The sequence below is a fragment of the Dermacentor silvarum genome, chromosome 2, assembly GCF_013339745.2.
Source record: "Dermacentor silvarum isolate Dsil-2018 chromosome 2, BIME_Dsil_1.4, whole genome shotgun sequence".
Classification (NCBI taxonomy): domain Eukaryota; kingdom Metazoa; phylum Arthropoda; class Arachnida; order Ixodida; family Ixodidae; genus Dermacentor; species Dermacentor silvarum.
Genome location: NC_051155.1, coordinates 101,848,053 through 101,866,554, shown reverse-complemented (window position 1 = coordinate 101,866,554; position 18,502 = coordinate 101,848,053). Strand labels below are relative to the sequence as shown.

The window sequence follows — 18,502 nt, the reverse complement described above, 5'->3', positions numbered from 1 at the left end:
GCGTCTGCGCTGACATTAGCGTTTGTGGCGTTTCAATTGTCAATGTTGGATGCTTGCAGTGATGTTACTTTGGCATCGTCTGCCAGTTTTACCAAAGAAGAATATAATGTGAGGTATAAGTGCGTCAATGTATCTTTTGTTACATATTTGCCTAGCTCTGTCTAAACATGCCGCTCACTGCAAGCCGCTTGCATTATTACAGCCATAATTCACAATAACAGTTGTAAAACAAGTTGCACACAGCTGGTAAAAATGAGATACTAGCATGTTTAAGACTTACAAAAAAAATTTTGTTTTAGCGTTTGCATCTTTGAGATAATGAAGCCCCCCAGCACTTAAAACGAAATTTTTTTCAGATAATAGACTAATAATAATTACTATAGCAGGATAAATAGCAGTGAGCGTGACAGCCAAAAAAGGGAAAGATCTTAAAACATGCCAGAAATGTGTGATGACCAGTGTGTAGGGGTGTTCAAATTGGTTTCTGCAGAACCCAGGGATTCCACGAGCAGAATCGTAGGGTTCCGTGAACAGTCAGAAAAAATCTGACCCCATCCCAATTTTCCCCATTTACTTTCACAGTTTATCAATCTAGAGAAGAAATTTTGCATTGCATTTTGGGTTTAACGAAGCTATTGCACGCCACATCCGCACTTTGGCAAAGTGTGAGCAGCAAAAGACCCATGCGGCAGCAGCGTGCAAGACTCATCTTGGGATCCGGCAATGGCCACTGCTTTGAGCGCTTTTAATTCACGCTCACTAGCCCAGTTTGTAACATGTGAGCAGGAACCAACATTGGAAGTACTGCCCACATGCACAGAAAAATTGATTACCTGTGACATAGATTGCACCAGTTATTTCAACCAAGTGCCCCAATGTTTCTTCTTGTTATCCGGACCTGGCTCCATTTTACATGCCTCACATTTATCATTTGAATATAGGTTGTATATCAATATGTAAGCAATATACTTAAGCTTGTCTCATTTTGCAAGTAAAAACAGTTGTCAAGAATAAAATAGCACAGTATAAAGGACGGAGAGTAAGACGAGACAACTCAAGAACAACATAGAGCATGTTGTTTCATCTTGCTCTCTGTCTTGTCTGCTGTGCTATTTTATCCTTCACAATGCTAGACTAACTGGCCTGTACTTCCACACTTCTGAAAATCAGTTGGAAGCTAGCGCATGTGCTTGCCATTTACTTCTCATCCCTTGTTTTGAGTACAAGTGCTAAAACAGGATACAACTGAAACGGTGTTGCTACAGCAGTCTAGAAACAGGCCAACGCACCTTCGGGCTCTTCGTGACTGCTATCTTGCCCTTGGCGGCAGCCTCTTCCTGCAAGATGGTCTCCTCCAGCTGCTGTTCCAGAGCCATCTGCTGAGCCAGCTCTGACAGCCGCTTCTCCTGCTCCCGCTGGATACGCGAACTCCGACGGCGGCCCTGGCTGTCCTCGTCTGCTGGCGAGCCTTCCGGTGCTCCCAGGAGGCAGGCCGCGGCGGCACCCAACTCTCTGGCCAGGCCGCGGCCCCTACCTCTTGAAGCGCCGCGGCCCCTGCCCCGACCTCCCCGCGACCTGCCCCTGCCACGGCCCCTAAAGTCAGAGGCAGCTGCAGGGGCGGGCTCACCTTCTGCGGATGTCGCAGTGTCGCCATTGATGCCGGCATCTTCGTCTCCTGCCTCGCGGGGTTTCTTGGGCGAGGGCTCTTCCGCCGCCCGAATGCGCCGCTTTGTGTGGCTCCAGCGGCCAGCACGACCCCTACCCCGACCTCTCCCGCGACCTCCACGGCCTCTGAAGCCGCCCCGCTTCCGACCTACCGATGGAGTGTCCTGCAAAATCTCTGTGGGCGCCTGTAAAGCGTCGACTGCTTCTTCATCGCCGGGTGTTGCCATGGAACCTTCGTGCACTGCGGATGTTGGCTCCATCTTGTTCACGGTAGAAAGCGGAGTGTCATCCATGACAGCTTCATCCTTGGTTCCCTCGCTGTGATCGGCAGCTGCAGAATGAGTAGTGCTCTCATCACTGGGCGTCTTTGCCTTGTCCCTCCTTGCTGTGGCATCTCCTCTGAGCCTTGTTGACGCCCTGGAGCCCTGTTCGCCCTTCGATTTACTCTTGGGTTCATTCTTTGCATCTGCCACCACCTGTTTGTCAGTGCCATCTGCATCCTTGTGACTGATTTCGGCACCACAATCCTGATCGCCTACAGTTTCAGTCGGCTGTTTGTTGTTGCTCTCAGTTTTGGACATGGCGTCCACAATGGCGTCCACTGCCTTCTCTTTATCACCTTCCACATCATCAGTGCTTAAAGCTGGAACATCACTTTCTTTTGCCTCTGTACACTTACTAGACACAAGCTGCTCCTTGCCATCTTCTATGGACGTCTTTTCAGAAGATACCTCGGGTGAACCAGCCTTCACAGTATCACCCACAGATGGTGATGCAGCGTCGCTCTTCAATTCTTGTGCTGCCTCCCTTTCGCTGCGAGCATCACTGTCTTGTTGCCCTCTTCTCTGCCTTTTGCTCTTCTTTAAGTCTGCAACACAGGATGCCAGTGTCCTGCCTCTCCTTTTTTTTACTAAAGTGGCATCACCGCCAGTCTTCCCTTGTGACGTCACTGTGTCACTACCACTAGTGTGTTTCACCTGAACAGGATCTTCCTTGCGTTGTTCTGCTTGCATAGCCTTCTCCTGCACTGCAGCTTTTTTGTTGCATACTTTGTCAGACTGAGGTTCTCGTGAAACTTCCTCATCGGCTGTACTTTTGGTCTGTACATTACTTTCATCCAGCGTTCCGGCTGTGGGTTGGTCTTCAAGGGTGGCTTTGGATGGAGCTTTACTGGCATCCACATCTCCTTGCTTTCTTTTTTCTTCCTCAGAATCCTCAGTCTTGGTGCTGGGAGCGGGCAAAACCTTACTGCTCTCCGCACTACTAGCTTTGCCTTTCGCAGCACTCTCAGAAGTACTCATCTTTGAGGTGTGCTCGCAGCGCTCTTTGATAGCACTTCTTGAGCTAGGCGTATCGCCTGCTCCTGTAGTAACACTGCTTTTCTGCTTCCCACCCTCCCCGCCAGACGATGAAACACTCGTACTCGCAAGAGATTTTGAGGCTGCCTTGCTTGCACTGACGCCTACATGGTCAGATTTATTGCTGTCAAAAGGTTTACCAACTGCTTTGAGCTCTGGTGCCGCAACCTTCGATGAGTCTGCTGCGCTTTTGTTGTCTCCTTCACTGGCTCTTTGATCGGGAGTAGGCAACTGCACCTCGACAGCTTGTTCACTGCGTGGCGAGTTTTTGCACATGCTCTTTCCGGATGCTGTCACTACTTTCTCACTGTTGGGATCAGCCACGTCAACGCACAGTTCCTCTGCTGCATTGCTTGTCCGACTTTTCTCTTCAGATGTGTCTTCCAGTTTACAATGGGCTGTCTTAGGATCAGGCTTTAATTTTTCCGAGGCAGATTTGCTCTGTACATCTGAAAGTGATGTTGCCACTTTTTTCGCAGGTGAATCGATAAGTTGAGAGTCTGGAGACTGATCCTCAACTCCTTCAAGATGCCGTTGCTTTTTGCTTTTTCTTGCACTTTTTTCAACAGCCACTGCACTCACCTCGCATGCATCAGGTAAGTGAGGTTTCGATGGCTTTGCAGTCGAGCCTATCGGCGACGCCTCAGAGTTTTTGTGAGTATTTGCGTCTGCCTGTGGCTCGGCTGCTTTTGAGAGAACTGTGCTTGAGGAATTAGTGACTTCTCCTGGTGCTTTTTCATTGGCTGCACTAGTCTTTTCTCCCACTGTCTTGACCAGTGCATCAATGTCTTTCAACGGTGAGCTGCCAGCACTGCTTTTCTTGCTAGCATCATCCTTCCCCTCACTGCATGGATACCTGTCTGCGGGTTTTGCTTCCGCAGTCAATGCTGAAATAATGGCACTTCCCTTCTCTCGAACATCATCACTAGCAGATGCAGCTGAAAGCTTAGCACCTTCCTCTGCTGCATCTTGGGCAGCCACCAATGATTTTGATTCAGGGGTGGCTATTGCATCAGTTGCCTTAGCGCTGGGTGTCTCCACTGAACCATGTTCTGAGTGGCCTGTCCCCAAGTGGCCTTTGCTCCCTGGAGATGGATGTTCACTATCGATCTTCTTGGAATTCCCATCAGTAGACTTTGTGCCACTGGCTGCTTTTTCGACCGTGCTGGCATGTTCCTTCTTTTCACTATTTAGTTCTGTCCTGCTTGGCTTAGCAGATTCAAGCTGATTACTTGATGGTGCCGAATTCCCGCTAGAACACACTGCTGCACCGCCATGCGTCCTTGCAGTCACTGCATCAGCAATAGGCTGTGAACTCCCTTTATCAACACCAGACGACGTGGAATGCATCGCACCCTTGGCACCAGTTGCACACATGACACTATCCGATCCAAGCACAGACGTTTCTACTACCCCTGTGCACGCAGAAGAGCTGGGAGTGGGTAGCAAAGCCGATGCCTTGTCTCCAAGCGATGAAGATGGCTTAGAAGAAGTCCCATGGGCAGTCGCAGGTTTGTCTTGCTTGCCAACTATCAGCAGATCTCCAGATGTGCAAGAATCCTGGGAGGCCAAGACAGCCGATGTCGTAGCATCGACTGCAGAAGTTTCTGGCGGGACCCGGGTGAGGTCGAGTGCCAGTGGCTGCTCCACGGTGCCGACCCGCCGTATGTTCGTTGTCGTTGAAGACACTACTGGTGTGTGGCGAGTGCCCTCGTGTGCATATGGAATGCTGCTCGGCGACTCCGGCTGGCCGTTCTTCTCGGACACATGCACTTCCTCTGGCTTATCTCCAGTTCGCAAGTCCTCAGCGCCAACGTCAATGACCCGCCTGACTTCTGCGGGTTGGAGCAGTTCTGAGGATGTGGGTGGGTCTCCTGCAGACGCGTTCGAGTCCTCTCGGTGGACAACTGAGAGGTCACATGGAAGGGACTCTGACACCATTGTCGTGCCATTACCATTGGCATTTCCAAACCCATGAGTGGCGGCTGGCTTGTTGGTCGGCAGATGTGCAGTTCGATTCCCAGAAGTGTGTGCTTGGTTTTGTGGTCGTGGCGATGACGGCCTGGTGAGTGGCTTGGCTTCACCGTCTTCGGCTGAGGCCCGTGTACACAAGTCCTCTGCATTGCTTTGCTCGGCTACGGATGGCTTTTTGGTCTTGCCGTCAACGTCACCTCTCTTGTCTTTCCCACTGTCCTCACTAGGTGGAGTGGACTTCTTCAATTCCTGGTGGCTTTCTTCAGGAGGGCACTTTGCGACGTCATTTTCACGTGCTTCGGCGTTCTCGTTGTTCACGTGGACAACTTCCCCCTCTGACGGTGATTCATGCTTATCCAATTTTGAAGTCTCTTCTAAGGTGCTGTTTTCCAGCGGCTCTTTTTTGATGACGAACGTAGGGAAGCTTGTCTTGTCCGTGGTACCGGATGCAGAGAGGGTTATGGAAAGCGTTTCTTCGTGGTGAGGCTCTTCATTCTTTAGTGATGGCGGTTGCCCCGTGTCTGTCACTGCAGGTTTTTCATCACTTGGTAGCCCTGAGCCTGGTTTTTCTGCATTGAAACGAATCAAGAGTAAACGTTACTAGCAAGGTTTTCAACAATTGATACACTAAACCCGATACCTGATAACAGCACTACAGCTGTGTACTATTACCACACAAGTGATTGTGTCGCAATATCATGAATATACACTCAGTTCCCTCGGCAAGAAACCGTGCAGGGGAAAAAGAAGTCACCCCTTCCTAGACATCAAACACGGCATTACCGCCTAACCAAAGCAGTTGTTTAAATGATGGAACTAACTAGCTAGATGCAAGAAGTGCAAGGTAAAATTATAACTGCAAACATAAAGTGCCCAATGCTGGCATACAGTAGAAAGTACAGCTCGTACTTGCCACTGAGCACCGATCACCGATACAAGGTTGGCGTTTCCTACTGTTGTACAAACTTGCTTCTTTACTCATTTCTATTGAAAACCAAGTTTGAATGGCATAGCCTCTCTTCCACTGCCAGCATTGCAGCTTTCAATGCTTCGGTTGCCGATTTTTTCTGGTCACAATCTGTTTGATCTGCAGTAAAATCTTGTTAAAGCTCACCGATCAGATAAATATGTTTTGATAAACAGGAGTTCCGTTTATCAAGAAAGATGCGCAACGGTGCAGTACTGTATGTTATTCACCCTCTTAACACTGTCATCAGAAATTTGGGATAGTAAGAAGTGAATGTAGCAGTTACCATATAAACTGGAATATAGGCCGGTCCTGAATATAGGTTGACTCCTGACCTTGAATTGGCCAGATGATGACTTACAATGAGCAAAAGACTGCTGTAAAAGACAAGGGGCTTCTTTAGCTGTTCTTTTTCGGGAAGAAATCTCAACCTATATTCCAGTTTATACAGTAGTTAAAAAAAAAGAAAAACAAACAGCAATACAGCACCATCGTAATGAATTCCGCTTTTAACAGACATGGCTATAACATACTATCAGCTACAATGGACAAATTTTGGGGCAAATTTTATCTATATGGTGTAAATACCATGTACTTTCCTGCAGCAATGTGTGCATACAGCAGTCCACTGCACGCAACTATTTCCGACCGACGCGCGAAATTTGCGAAAGTGCACTTTTTCTTAAAGGGCCCCTCACCAGACCTGGTCATTTTGACCTGACAAGCGCAGTGCATACAATGCGCGCTAACGATTGTGCCTGCATGTCTGCAATGCATTACATAGCTATGCGCCGCAGAAAGAACTGAAATTTCAAACCAAACTCCGTTTGCCGTTCTCCTCGCGGGTGCCGTGCTACAAGCCGAAGAGTCGATGTCAATCGCTCAAGTGTGCCTACGTACGTGGTAGTGCCGTGACGTCTCTCATAGTGACACGTGACTTCCAAGAATTATTCCAGGCAACATTTGTTATTTGTGCAATCTGTGGCTTCAATAGACGACTTAAAGTGTAGAGAAATAATAAAACCTACAAACCAAATGTACGCATGTTTTTGTTGTACTTCGCACTGCAGCAAGAAACATGTACTTCTGTTTCGTCCGCTTGTTCCCACGTCGTGCAGTCACGTGCACCGACAACGAAAGTATGTCATTTTCTACCGTGTTACATTGCACGATCATGCTCTGTGATCTGCTTGCATCTGCCTCAGTGTTCGCGTGCACAGTGCGCAATATTGTGCACTGCGCGAAACGAGACAAACACAACAGCTCGTATGTGACACTGTCAGCGGAAGTGCGCCGCGCGGCAATAAAAGGAGGAAGGGAATAAATATTTTAAAAAAATAAAGAGAAGGAGAGGCGCGTGACGTAAGCGTCACGTGATCCTCGAGCTCTGGTATGATAGAATGCAGGGACGGAATTTCGCTTGCGGACGCTACATGGGGGCAAGTGGAGAGAGTGTTATGTTGGCGGTCACACTCGCCACCTGAAATCATGAATTCGCGGTACTGAAGTATTTCCATCTTGGCTGCTAATGAACCAATCTGAAAAATTCTTGTGGTAGAACGCTCTCTAGAGGGCATGTTAGAACTTCCTGTGCACGACCAAAATTTGCCGTGTGGCCCGCTGAGGGGCCCTTTAAGGAATGAACACACTAGCAGCAAGTTTCCAGCAATGACGTGGGGTGCAAAGCCCCTGCCAACGGTGAGTTTTCGCGTCGACCTTGCAAGCGGGCCACCGCTGTCGGCTCAGTGCCAATCAAGTGCTGGTGGTGCCAATAGGCCTAACCAGTTTCAAAACAAAGCCATGTGGGAGGTACTGACCAAGTTTGCCAAGGCAACCCATTTTATTTACAGTTAAACCTGCTTATAACGAACCTCCATATAACGAATTCCTGGATATAACAAAGTTTTTCTATTCCCCACAGTTACTCCACAGAAGCACATGTATTTGAGACCTCTAGGTAACAAAGTGGCAGTGGGAGACCCCCTCGAAATAACGAATTTTCCCCGCCGACAACCTAGAGATTTCGGCCCAAATTTTGTCATTTTTGCACGAGCAGCAACCGGAAGCACGGAAGCACCTTCTCCGCCGCGACGAAATGCAAAGCGAGCGCATGTGTGCGTGCGTGTGAGCGTGTGTAAAGCGGGACTGCATCCCTCGACCTGGCGATCTTGCCGGCGGGCGTGACCTTTCCCCCTCCCTTCATTCAAACCTGATCCTGCCACTTGCTGCAGCTGGCCTAGCCCGCCAAGCCAGCACTTTCCTTATCCTGTTGATGTTGCCGACGCGCTGGCAGATGCTGTGACACATCACACTCGATGAGCGTGGACATGCGCTGTCAAACGCTGGCGACAGGTGGAAGCGCCATTGCAGAAGCGAGCGAAGTGACCTTCGTGCTGTTGTCTATCGCTTCAACGCAAACTGAGCGCCGAGAACACACAGCAGGCAACAAAGCTACAAGCCGCCGACGCACCTACACTGCCTAGACAATGCCCCAACGCAGATCGCTTTTAAGATACGGCCCGCGCGACCGCGCAGTACGCAGTTGATGCCAGAGCACAGTACAATGCCGCCCGCTATACCTCCCCCCTCGCTCCCTCGCCGGTGCCTGGAGCGCAACGGAAGAAGGCGCGCTTCCTCCCTGCTTTTCTTTCTTGCGCGCGCGAGATTTAGATGCGGTCGTCGGCTCCCCTCGCACGTTTTCACTCGCCCATACAGCATACGGTGCGCGGCAACTGCGTTATCGCCCTTGGACTTTATACGAACCATCTATGAGCCAAAACCAATTTTATAGGCCAAAACGAATCATAGACACCATCTTCAGATAGCAAATACGGTTCTCAAGGGCCACACTTTTGCTGGCGGAAACCGAAAATACGTCATGTTGTCACCCCCGGCACTTTGGGTGGCCAATGCCATCGTCAAGCCACCAAGCCAAGCGACATGAAAAGTCAAAATGGCCGCTCGGGCCGGCGCGGGGTGGCTGTTCGCAACGTATGACGCGGGAACGGTCCCACAGTTGCGACGCAACAGCGGGGTTACCAATACAGAGGGTTCTATGGGAGCTGTGCCGGGACCGGCTGAAAACGACGTAACAGTCGAGAAAACGCAGCACCCGCAAACGTAACAGTGGGGTTCTACGGTAACACTATACGACGTTACGACGCCATTGTGACACTCGCTTTTAATTTCCGATGCTTCGCGCTTGTGGGAAACAACACGCGTCCACGCATCCAGTACCTGGTGTGACATTCCAAGGATGAGTGCTTCGGCGAAAACGGAAAACGGGTGTGCATTACAATTGAGGGTGCGTTAGAATCCAGTAAATACGGTAAGCGTTTCTTTTTCAAATTTTCGTGCCAAACCTGCATATAACAAAATCCTCTTTATAACGAAGTTTTTCGGGAATTGGTCAATTTCGTTATATCCAGGTTTAACTGTATTTACTATTTATTTATTACCTCAAATGCTCCCCTTAAGCGGTATTCTTACATGAGGTGTGGGTTTTCATTATACAAATCCACTAGCAAGAGGTTGTTTAGTGGGACTGCCTACTGTGGCACACTTACTCAGCATAACCCCACCGGCTCTCGGCAGCTCTTCTCCCGGAATGAGGCACCAGTCAAAGTGCAAAAAATGAAGTTGCACAGGGATTCAAACCGAGCACCTCGAATACATGAACCTGATGCTCTACTGCTAAATCCTTGCCACCACCACTGTGTTACATTATGCTGTAACTTAGTTCCTTATTCTATCTCCGCCTCGTTGATTCTGCCGCTCAACTCGTTTGATTGGCCAGAGACACCCACTCACCCTCTGTCTTGGTACAGTCTGGCTCGGTGAGGTTGCTCTCACCCGTCTCGCTGTCCATGGAGGAGCTCTCCTCCTTCTTAACAACCGAGAAGCTGCCCTCGAGGTCAGCAATGAGCTTGGCCAATTCATCGCGTGTCCTGCACAGACACCATGTACATATGTACATACATATGTACATACACACACACAATCACTTTCTGCTGCAAGGAAGGAAGAGACACACAATGCCGGGCTTGCAACAAAGCTTACAATAGATGCAGCCTGCAAACTATGCAGAGCATATTCAGGCTTCCTCACACAATGCAAACACCCATGGGAAGTAGAAGGACAATGGCAGAAAAAAAATGTGGGGATAGCTGCAAGCTGTGCCTTGATCTGCTCATGTAGAACAGGAACGGATGTAAGGTTTTATGCCTTTACAAAGTTCCTTCTTACTTTGTAACACTTTGTTGAAGCAGTGCATGTGCAAAATGGTATTGCTTGACCTCTGAATATGCACTGCGCACGACATGACATTATTTCAGAGTCCATGGTTTCAGCATACTGCGACCGCCGATTACTTTGCTGCCAGAGAACCATAACACCTTGCTGACAAGCTTAAATGCACTTCGAGAACAAGAATTAGAGCGGTCTTCATTCTAGGCTGACCCCTAAAAATTTGGAAGGCCAGGAAAAAAAAAAGAGAGAGAGGAGAGAGACCTTCGTTGGAATGTAAGCTGAATGAAAAAAGGCATTTGAGTGCAAAAAGAAGATGCATTTTATAAGTTTCCAACGCTCGTTGCAAGCATGTGCAATGTTCACTCGTTGTTGTCTTTATCGGTATTGCTGGCCTTTCATTCCATTGTTTCTGCTATCGGCACAGCTTGTTTTCATTGAAATGAAACTTGTACCGAGCTTGGAGGTGTGACATTTTTTTTTGCTAACAGAATTACCTTTCGCTTAAAAGCTGCCGTGCAGTGGCATCAAGAACAAGGGCGTTAGACAAGGTCAAACAGTGCGACACATGCAAGCACTGCTGCTCAGAACGACAAGACGCTGTGCTCAAACAAAATGGCACACACCAACCTGTCGGTTGTAATCATAGCCCCGAGATCGAGCAGCACACTGCTATATCTCGTAGGCTATGCTGCAATACAGTGCCTACAACATGAAAACATTGTCACTAAAATGTAGCAATATTTTAGTACCAAAGTGACGTTTCTAGCAGTTGCTGCCAAACCGCACCCTCGATTCAAAGCCCTACTTACTATTTTTCTTTTCGAGTCTCAGCTTACATTCGAGTAGGTATATTCAGCAAAGAAACGCATGCTTTAAATGAAGCAGCAATCGTCTCACTGCACTGAAACGGAGGCTGGAAGGCTTCTAGTGTCACTGAGATCTCACGTTTAGGACTAGAGAAATAGATGTACACCCTGTCTTGTGTTTCTTCAGTGCTGTCTAACACCTAGTGGCTCTTTTCAACAACACTTGACGCCAATTTACTACTGGCCTTGAAATCCCTCAAACCACACGAGGCCTTGAATCGCTAACTGAAAGTAAGGAAAACACGCATGCACTGCAACTCCTGCCACCCACTGCACTGCACCAGAGTGCACAAAGCAATTTTATACTGGCAGTTGTTCAGTTTCTATGATGTGCAGATGTTACAAGTTGTGTAGCTCTTCTAAAATTTTTGTGTTAGGCTTAGGAATAAATGCAATAACTCTCACCCAGCTTGCAGCTATTATGATTTGATAGACGCTCTCAACACACTGCAAGCTTTAAATCACTTGACACAAGTTAACAAACACTTGTTCCCGGTCAATTTTAAGAAAAACAAAATTTGGCAGATTTCACGGACATGTGAACCTCAGTGTTAGGCAAAACTTATGAAAGACATTTGGTCATTTACATAAATGTTAAAGCAATTGTTATGCGGGTGTAATGCTAATGACTCAAAAGTTTGTGCAATATGATGCAAATGCAATATGACGTTTATAGCGCCATATGAGCAGAGCCTAGCATTGCACATAGGCAAGACAGTGAAAAGCAGCCTAATCGGTAGTTTGTAGTGTGGTAATTAGTAATGGCTTTGTGTCTACAAGCAGGGGGAAGCAGCAAAGGAACCTTAGCTCTAAGCATCGAACATAATGGAACAGCTCATTAAAACAGAAAACGTATTGCAGCAAAACGTATATTATACTTGACATTTTATCTAATCCATTTCGTAATAAGGACTTTGGATAAGGCGGACATTTCTTGTACTCTCGCAATAATTAAATCAAGAAGGTCGAAGACTCGGGCACACACTCACCGGGAGACGAGTATCCAGGAGCATTCATCATCGGGGTGCTCACGGTAAAGACGCAGGTTGAGTTGTGGGTCGCGGTGCAGCCAGTAGAGGTGGCCGCGCACATCGCGCCCGATGGGCTGCAGCCGCAACACGTCCGCTTCTTGCTTGTTGAGCTCTGCCTTGAACTTGCTGTTGGAGTCAAACTGCAACTCGAGCAATCGCTTGAGCACGGCCAGCTTCACCGACAGCTTGGCCTTGCGGTAGCCGAAGCGCTCCAGCTCCCAGCCATCCACATTGGACCCCTGGTGGCAGAACTGGAAGGACGAGGCCACAGCAGAGATAAGTGCTCAACTATGGGCAGCACTGCCAGAACAGTCAGTTGAACCGCACCGTTCAACTGAATTCCAGAAAGCAAAACTGTCTAACTCGACATCTATGAAGACGGTGCCTTCTCTATAGATCAAAAGATGAACACGGCTTCACATTGCTAGTTCCACGGTGCCCAGTTTCTGATGCCAAGGTAAACCAAAAAGTTAAGTGAGTGATTTTTCAAAAACCCATGAAAATAAAAGTTCACTTACTTCTCTCACACTTTATTTTAGGCTATTGGTGTTGCTTAGTGTCCTAACAAACGACCGGCTACAAATGTATGCAGTTTGACAACTCGCATCACTTTGCAGAAGCTGCATTACCTTACGATGGGAATTTTCCACCGAAACATAACTTCAGCTTATGGTTCGATGCCTCAGTCACGTCAGTGGGCCTTAAACACTATCGTAAGCCTGGTCAGAAGTGCTTCCCATACTCCACTCTGCCTATGAGCAGCTTCCTGCAGTATCACCTGTCAGTGTCGTCTTCTTGCTAGACAGAAAAGTAGCCTAGAACATTGCTCATTTTGATGCTGTCTCTTCATATATGTGTTCTTTACAGTTCTGCATGTCCTGATTAAAACAGGTCTTAAGAGAGTAACTGTCTGGCAAAGATGGCAAAGTAACTGTCTACGCCAACATTTGAAACGCATTTAATGGATGGTCACCAAGAAGCAAAAATGTTATTAAACAGACCTAAAGAGAAATACCATATTACTTGAGACAGGTAAACCATTTTTAAAAAACTCAATTTGCATTTTTTTATGGGACAAAAGTGATTATTAGTGAGGATGATGATAGCATAACTTTGTGCTTTCAAATTCGGCCCAGATCGACAGTGCCGATGAAGTAAGGGATCTGATTTGATGAAGTGCCTGCCAATGTTCAAAAGTTTAAAAACATGAGACTTGCCACAAAGGGCAGGCCCTTGTCTGTTCTCTTGGGTACATTTTTAGGCCGTAAGGTTAGCTTACACTCGGCAACAACTTTCTGTGACAGCGCAACCAAAGCTACGGAGCCGAAGCACACACATTTTCACTGCACATCTGCATGTCGTCCGCGAATGTAAGCAACTGGAAGCCTACGTAGCATAAAACAAGCCGTACCGGAACTGAATGGGCGCTCCGAACAATGATCTCCGATCGTGCCCTATAACTCCGCTCACTTTGTTCTATATATAGGTTCAGATGTCCAGCGCCTACAGGTAATAAATACGTCACATCCTCCTACATAACAAATGACACTTAATGTTACAATGAATTACATGGTGCATAGCTACAACTTTCTTTCAGCTATGATGCACAATTTTTTTGGTTGCAAATGCTAGCAGTGAGAGAGGTCTCTCTGGTCTTTGTAGCATTGCCTGCTATGTATGAAATGGAGTAAAGGTTTGTGTGGATGAGGCCTTATGATTTGTTATGAGGCCTTGTTATGATTCCCATTCCTGGCGAGCGCCACTGACTGGCTCGAGCAGCAGGGCCCCTTCACATGTAACAAGGGCCTGCACACAGCTTGCTGTCTGACTATGCTCATTGGTGCAGTCTGTCCGCACTACCTTCCTTCTGCTGACAGATGTGTGAGTGACTGCTGCATTAGCAACGCAAAATGTTTTATAAATACATAGCAGATGTCAGTATAATGAGCTCTACAGACGACTATAATTACAGGTTAACTTTTAAGGCCGTAGCTACCACGCAACACCAGTGAACCTGTTTCTCAACCCTGCAATCCAATTCAGACGCTTATGCAAAAGTTGCAGAAGTGTCGAGTCCGTGACCACACCCCACTAATCAGTCTATGGAAAAAGTTGCAGTTTCGCGTAAAAGGCAAAGCATCGATTGCGATAGCAAATTTGCAGAGAGCCATACAAAGTAACGACAGTACTTTTATCGGCTGTATCAACTTGGAAACATTTGCTTGCTAACTAAATTAACAAGCATGGTGTAAGCGCGCACAGCAAACACATCACACTCGATGACCGCAGACACTCGCTGTCAAAATGCTGGCACGAGGAAAAGCGACAGCAGCCGCAAGCGAAGTGACCTTTGTGCGGTCTATCGCTTCAACGCAAACTGAGCACCGAGAACACCCAGCACGCACAAAGCTACAAGCCGCCGACGCACCTAGACTGTGCCCCCAATGCAGATTGCTCTCAAGATACGGCCACGCGACCGCGTGCATCCACCACATACGCAGTTGCAGCTGGAGTAGGATGCCGCCCCCCTCCCCCCGGTGCCTCGCGTGCTACGGAAGACGATGCACTTCCTGCCCGCATTCCTGCCTTTCGCGCAAGCGAGATTGAGCCGCGATCGCTGGCTCACCCTCGCACAAACAGCATACGGCGTGCGACGACAATTTTATCGCCCTTGGACTTAATACGGAACCTGACGACGACAGCAGAAATGCGCCTGGAGTGTCTATATAATTTCTATCACAATAAAACTGAAGGTGGAGCTTCTGTCGATGACTGACGGACAGTGCATCATTGCTGCAAATCAAAACAGTAGTTTATTCCCTCCTGCTGTTTTTGATCAGGTTGCGCCTGCTTGAGGATCGTCTCCGCAGAAATGAGATAGAAATACGGCCAATAAATTGGAGTCTCACATCACAGTGGCATCCGTTCTGTTTTCACTTCGCACTGTCTCTGTCCTGCTAGCTACAACACTTTCACACATTGAGTCTGTGTTGACATTTGTTCCCTATAGTAGGGTTTCTCATAACCAACGGTTCATTTAGCCATGTGACTGACCACAGTGCAGTACTGGGGGCACGGGCAAGCATCGGCCAGAGAGCAAATGCAGGCTTCCGTTGTGAACTCCCATTCCTTGAATAGCAGTGTAAGGTGAAAACGATCATTGCACTACTTGCCCATAACCTTTTCTAGCTATGAACGCAAAGTTAGGGTGCTGGGGCACAGCTTCTTGAAGATGTTGGCACGTACCTTGTATATTCTCCTTTGCTTTTGGAGGGGGATATGTGACAATGTGTTTTTTCTTACTTTAATGCTGCTGGTTGCCCCGGAACGAATGTTTCTTCAGCTGCGAGAGTGTAACGTCTTTGTCTTCCTTGCCATGTGTCCCGGTCCTTGAAGTCAAGCCTTGTTAGCAAATCCTCCCAGACTTTCCTGACTGCAGCTATCTTGCCGAATAGGCGTGTGCCCCACGTCCCACATTGCATGTACGCGAGACCACATTCACTCAAGAGCCTTTGCGCACGTGCCAGCTTACATTAGGCCATGGACGTAGAAATGAAAAACAAAAAAAAAAAGAAACAGTCAACCTTACCCCGATCTTTTGTGACATACTTCTTTAAGCGTGCACTGTCCTCATCATCCTTCTCTCGACAAACATCACCTTCATCCTAGTGACATCACTGCATTGAAATACCTCGGTGTGCATTTGCATGAACTGCCGTTTGCATCTCCGATTGTGACGGTTTAGCACATAAACATAAACACTGCATCACACAGAAACTGTGACTGGTACGGTGCACAAGCATAAGCATCGTATGAGATTACACATTGCATAAATGACAACAAAGCTTCATTTTACAGAGATTCCGAAATGTGCATTGGATCAGCATAATTATTTTTGCACATTTTTTTATAACGAAACTACGGATGCTGACCTTCTGCACACGTAGCCCAAGGTGTCTGGCTGAGCGTGACACAGCTGCCTGTTCCTCTGACCTTACACAGCTTGTGTAATTGCATGAAGACAGCCATGGTTAAATTATGCGCACCGTTAGCTTTGTTGCAAGTCTCTAAGGCAAACTGATTAGCGGGCTCGCACATTACAAGTGGTCGCACGAAAGATGCAAGTACCATTTTGCTTATGAGCAATGCATAAACTATGCGACAATCCCACATGTGCCAAAGATGAACAGATTCAAACTAAAGAATAAAATAAACCAACCAAGCCAACTAGTGAATATTGCGCATTTTTGAAATTCCATGCTACAGCATAACAAAATGTTTTTTTTTCTATTTCTCGCATTAAGAAAATAAGAACAAAATAAAAAAAAATATATTTCCAGCAACGATTGGTCGGTTGCATAGCTTTCACTTCATAGTAAGAAAGTGTCCGTGAGTACAGGATTTCAAACAGGAAAAGCAAGACATATTTTCGTAGTTTCATATTTCACGCAATGTGAAACAAGCAGGGCCGACCTTGATGAGTGCTTTCTCCCAGCGGTCTCGTTGCACTCTCCGGTTTGCTTTTCTCAGGAGGTGAACATGCAGGTCTATGAGGGTCTGGTCCACTGCATCCCACATGGCAAAAAAAAAAAAAATACAATCAGAGTTTATAGCAATTCTGGCAAAGAAATTTCAAGGGCTTTCAAAAACCCTACTATGCCCCAAAGTTTCACATCAATGAACATTAGAACAACTTGTTCACCTTTATCTCAGGCCATGGAGAGTATGTTTGTACAAATGAGAAACAATTAAATGTTATTAGAGTTGGAACTTTATTAGTACAGTAATTAATTATTTATTTGTAATTAGTCTACTGGATTCCTTGCAACTGAAAGCCCACTCCAGCATTTAAAAAATGCTGCAATAGGCTACCCATTAGGTTTTCCACGCTTAAATTGGGATTTTGAGGTATCAAACTTAGCGTAGCACAAATGATACATTGGACATTACAGGGTTAAGGTCCTTCGAGATGTGACAAAGCATTTTCCATAATTGAAAGCACCATTGCTAGCACACCTTTAACATAGATTCACACCTTCACAAACAAACCTTTTTATTGCAAACAAATGATAATAGAAATGTGAAAAAGGATTAGCAAACAAACCACTAGGAAGCTGTTAATCAGTTCGTAGTGTTATCATTAATCGGAGTGATATTGCTTGTCTTTCGTGTAACAATATTAATAAATTTCTGGACTGCAACTTTGCCCTTAGAAGAGGACTAAAAGGGGACAGAGGATAAAATTGTTGGCTCCCTGTAACGTTCTTGAAAAATCTGTTTCCATACATCACAGTTTAAAGGGTCACTAAAGAGAAAAGCTGAGATGTACTAGCAAATTTAACAATGTACCGGGAAAGCCAGCCCCTCCTGCCATGAGGTGACGCTTCGCAGTGCCATCATGAATTTTGACAGTGTCTGTTCAGGCCTAGTTAATTTTTTATTATTAAGGATGGACTACCTTGCATTCCAACAGAGGCAAAGACTGAACTAGGCAAATTTCTAAAACACTGAGCTGGTGGGAGTTTGCTTCATTCTTCCATGAACACTGAAAGCTGACCAACAGGTGACTGGTGCCCTTCACATCAATTGCAGTACAAAATGAGGCCCCTTTTTTTTTTTCACTTGCTTATGTATGTGTTATTCTGTATGCCAGGAAAGGCATACACATGAAAAAAAAAAAAAAAAAAAACGAACTGAGGCCATGCCATACAGTCAGACATACAAAGCATGGAAAAAGAATTCATAAGGTGCTTTACATACACCTGCAGCAAAGCATTTAAATCTGAAATTTCCTTGGGCGTTGAGTGCGCAGGTGATGTCATGGCTAACCGTATTAAAGGAAAATTAAATTGCTTTGGAACTGAAAAGTATTCTTTCAAGCCTTCACATTAGTTTCCCAAGGAAAGATTGATTATTACAAGAAAAAAGAAACCATTCCTTTCGCAATACCATTCACGAACTGCATTGTCTGCATGTACTTAAGTGTGAAGTCAAGGGTTCCAATGCATTTTTATTATTTAATGTTTTTTTTTTTGTTGCATTCGTGTTCTTTTTGTTCAAAGAAAGTTCTAACAGAGGCTGTGTTGAATCTGTGATGTCAATACAAAGCAATGTACTCCTCATTTGTAGATAAACACACAAATGCTCTCAAGCACACATGTGCAGCAATCGCCAAAATCCCCGATGCCCATGGGGCGGTCGTAGAACTTCAGAGTAGCTTTGCAAACTGATTTTTAAATTTTTTTTTTTACTTACTACACCAATGCTTTTGGCAAGGGTGACCTCACAATTTTCTAGAAGCCTGATTTAGCAATCAAGCTTAGTGTTCCCCCTGTCTAGTTTATCCGTACCAGCATGTGTTTATAACGAGAAAAGGTGCTCCTAATACACGCA

At 46.5% G+C, this 18,502-nt stretch overlaps 1 protein-coding gene across 1 annotated transcript in view; it reads right to left on the bottom strand.

Moving 5' to 3' along the window:
• Positions 1 to 18,502, bottom strand: part of LOC119441646 (uncharacterized) — a 58,649-nt gene that overhangs the window by 38,125 nt on the left and 2,022 nt on the right. Inside the window, 4 exon segments of the mRNA XM_037706249.2 lie at positions 1,290 to 5,566; positions 9,775 to 9,911; positions 12,068 to 12,360; positions 16,583 to 16,674. Coding sequence (XP_037562177.2) covers positions 1,290 to 5,566; positions 9,775 to 9,911; positions 12,068 to 12,360; positions 16,583 to 16,674 — 4,799 coding nt within the window.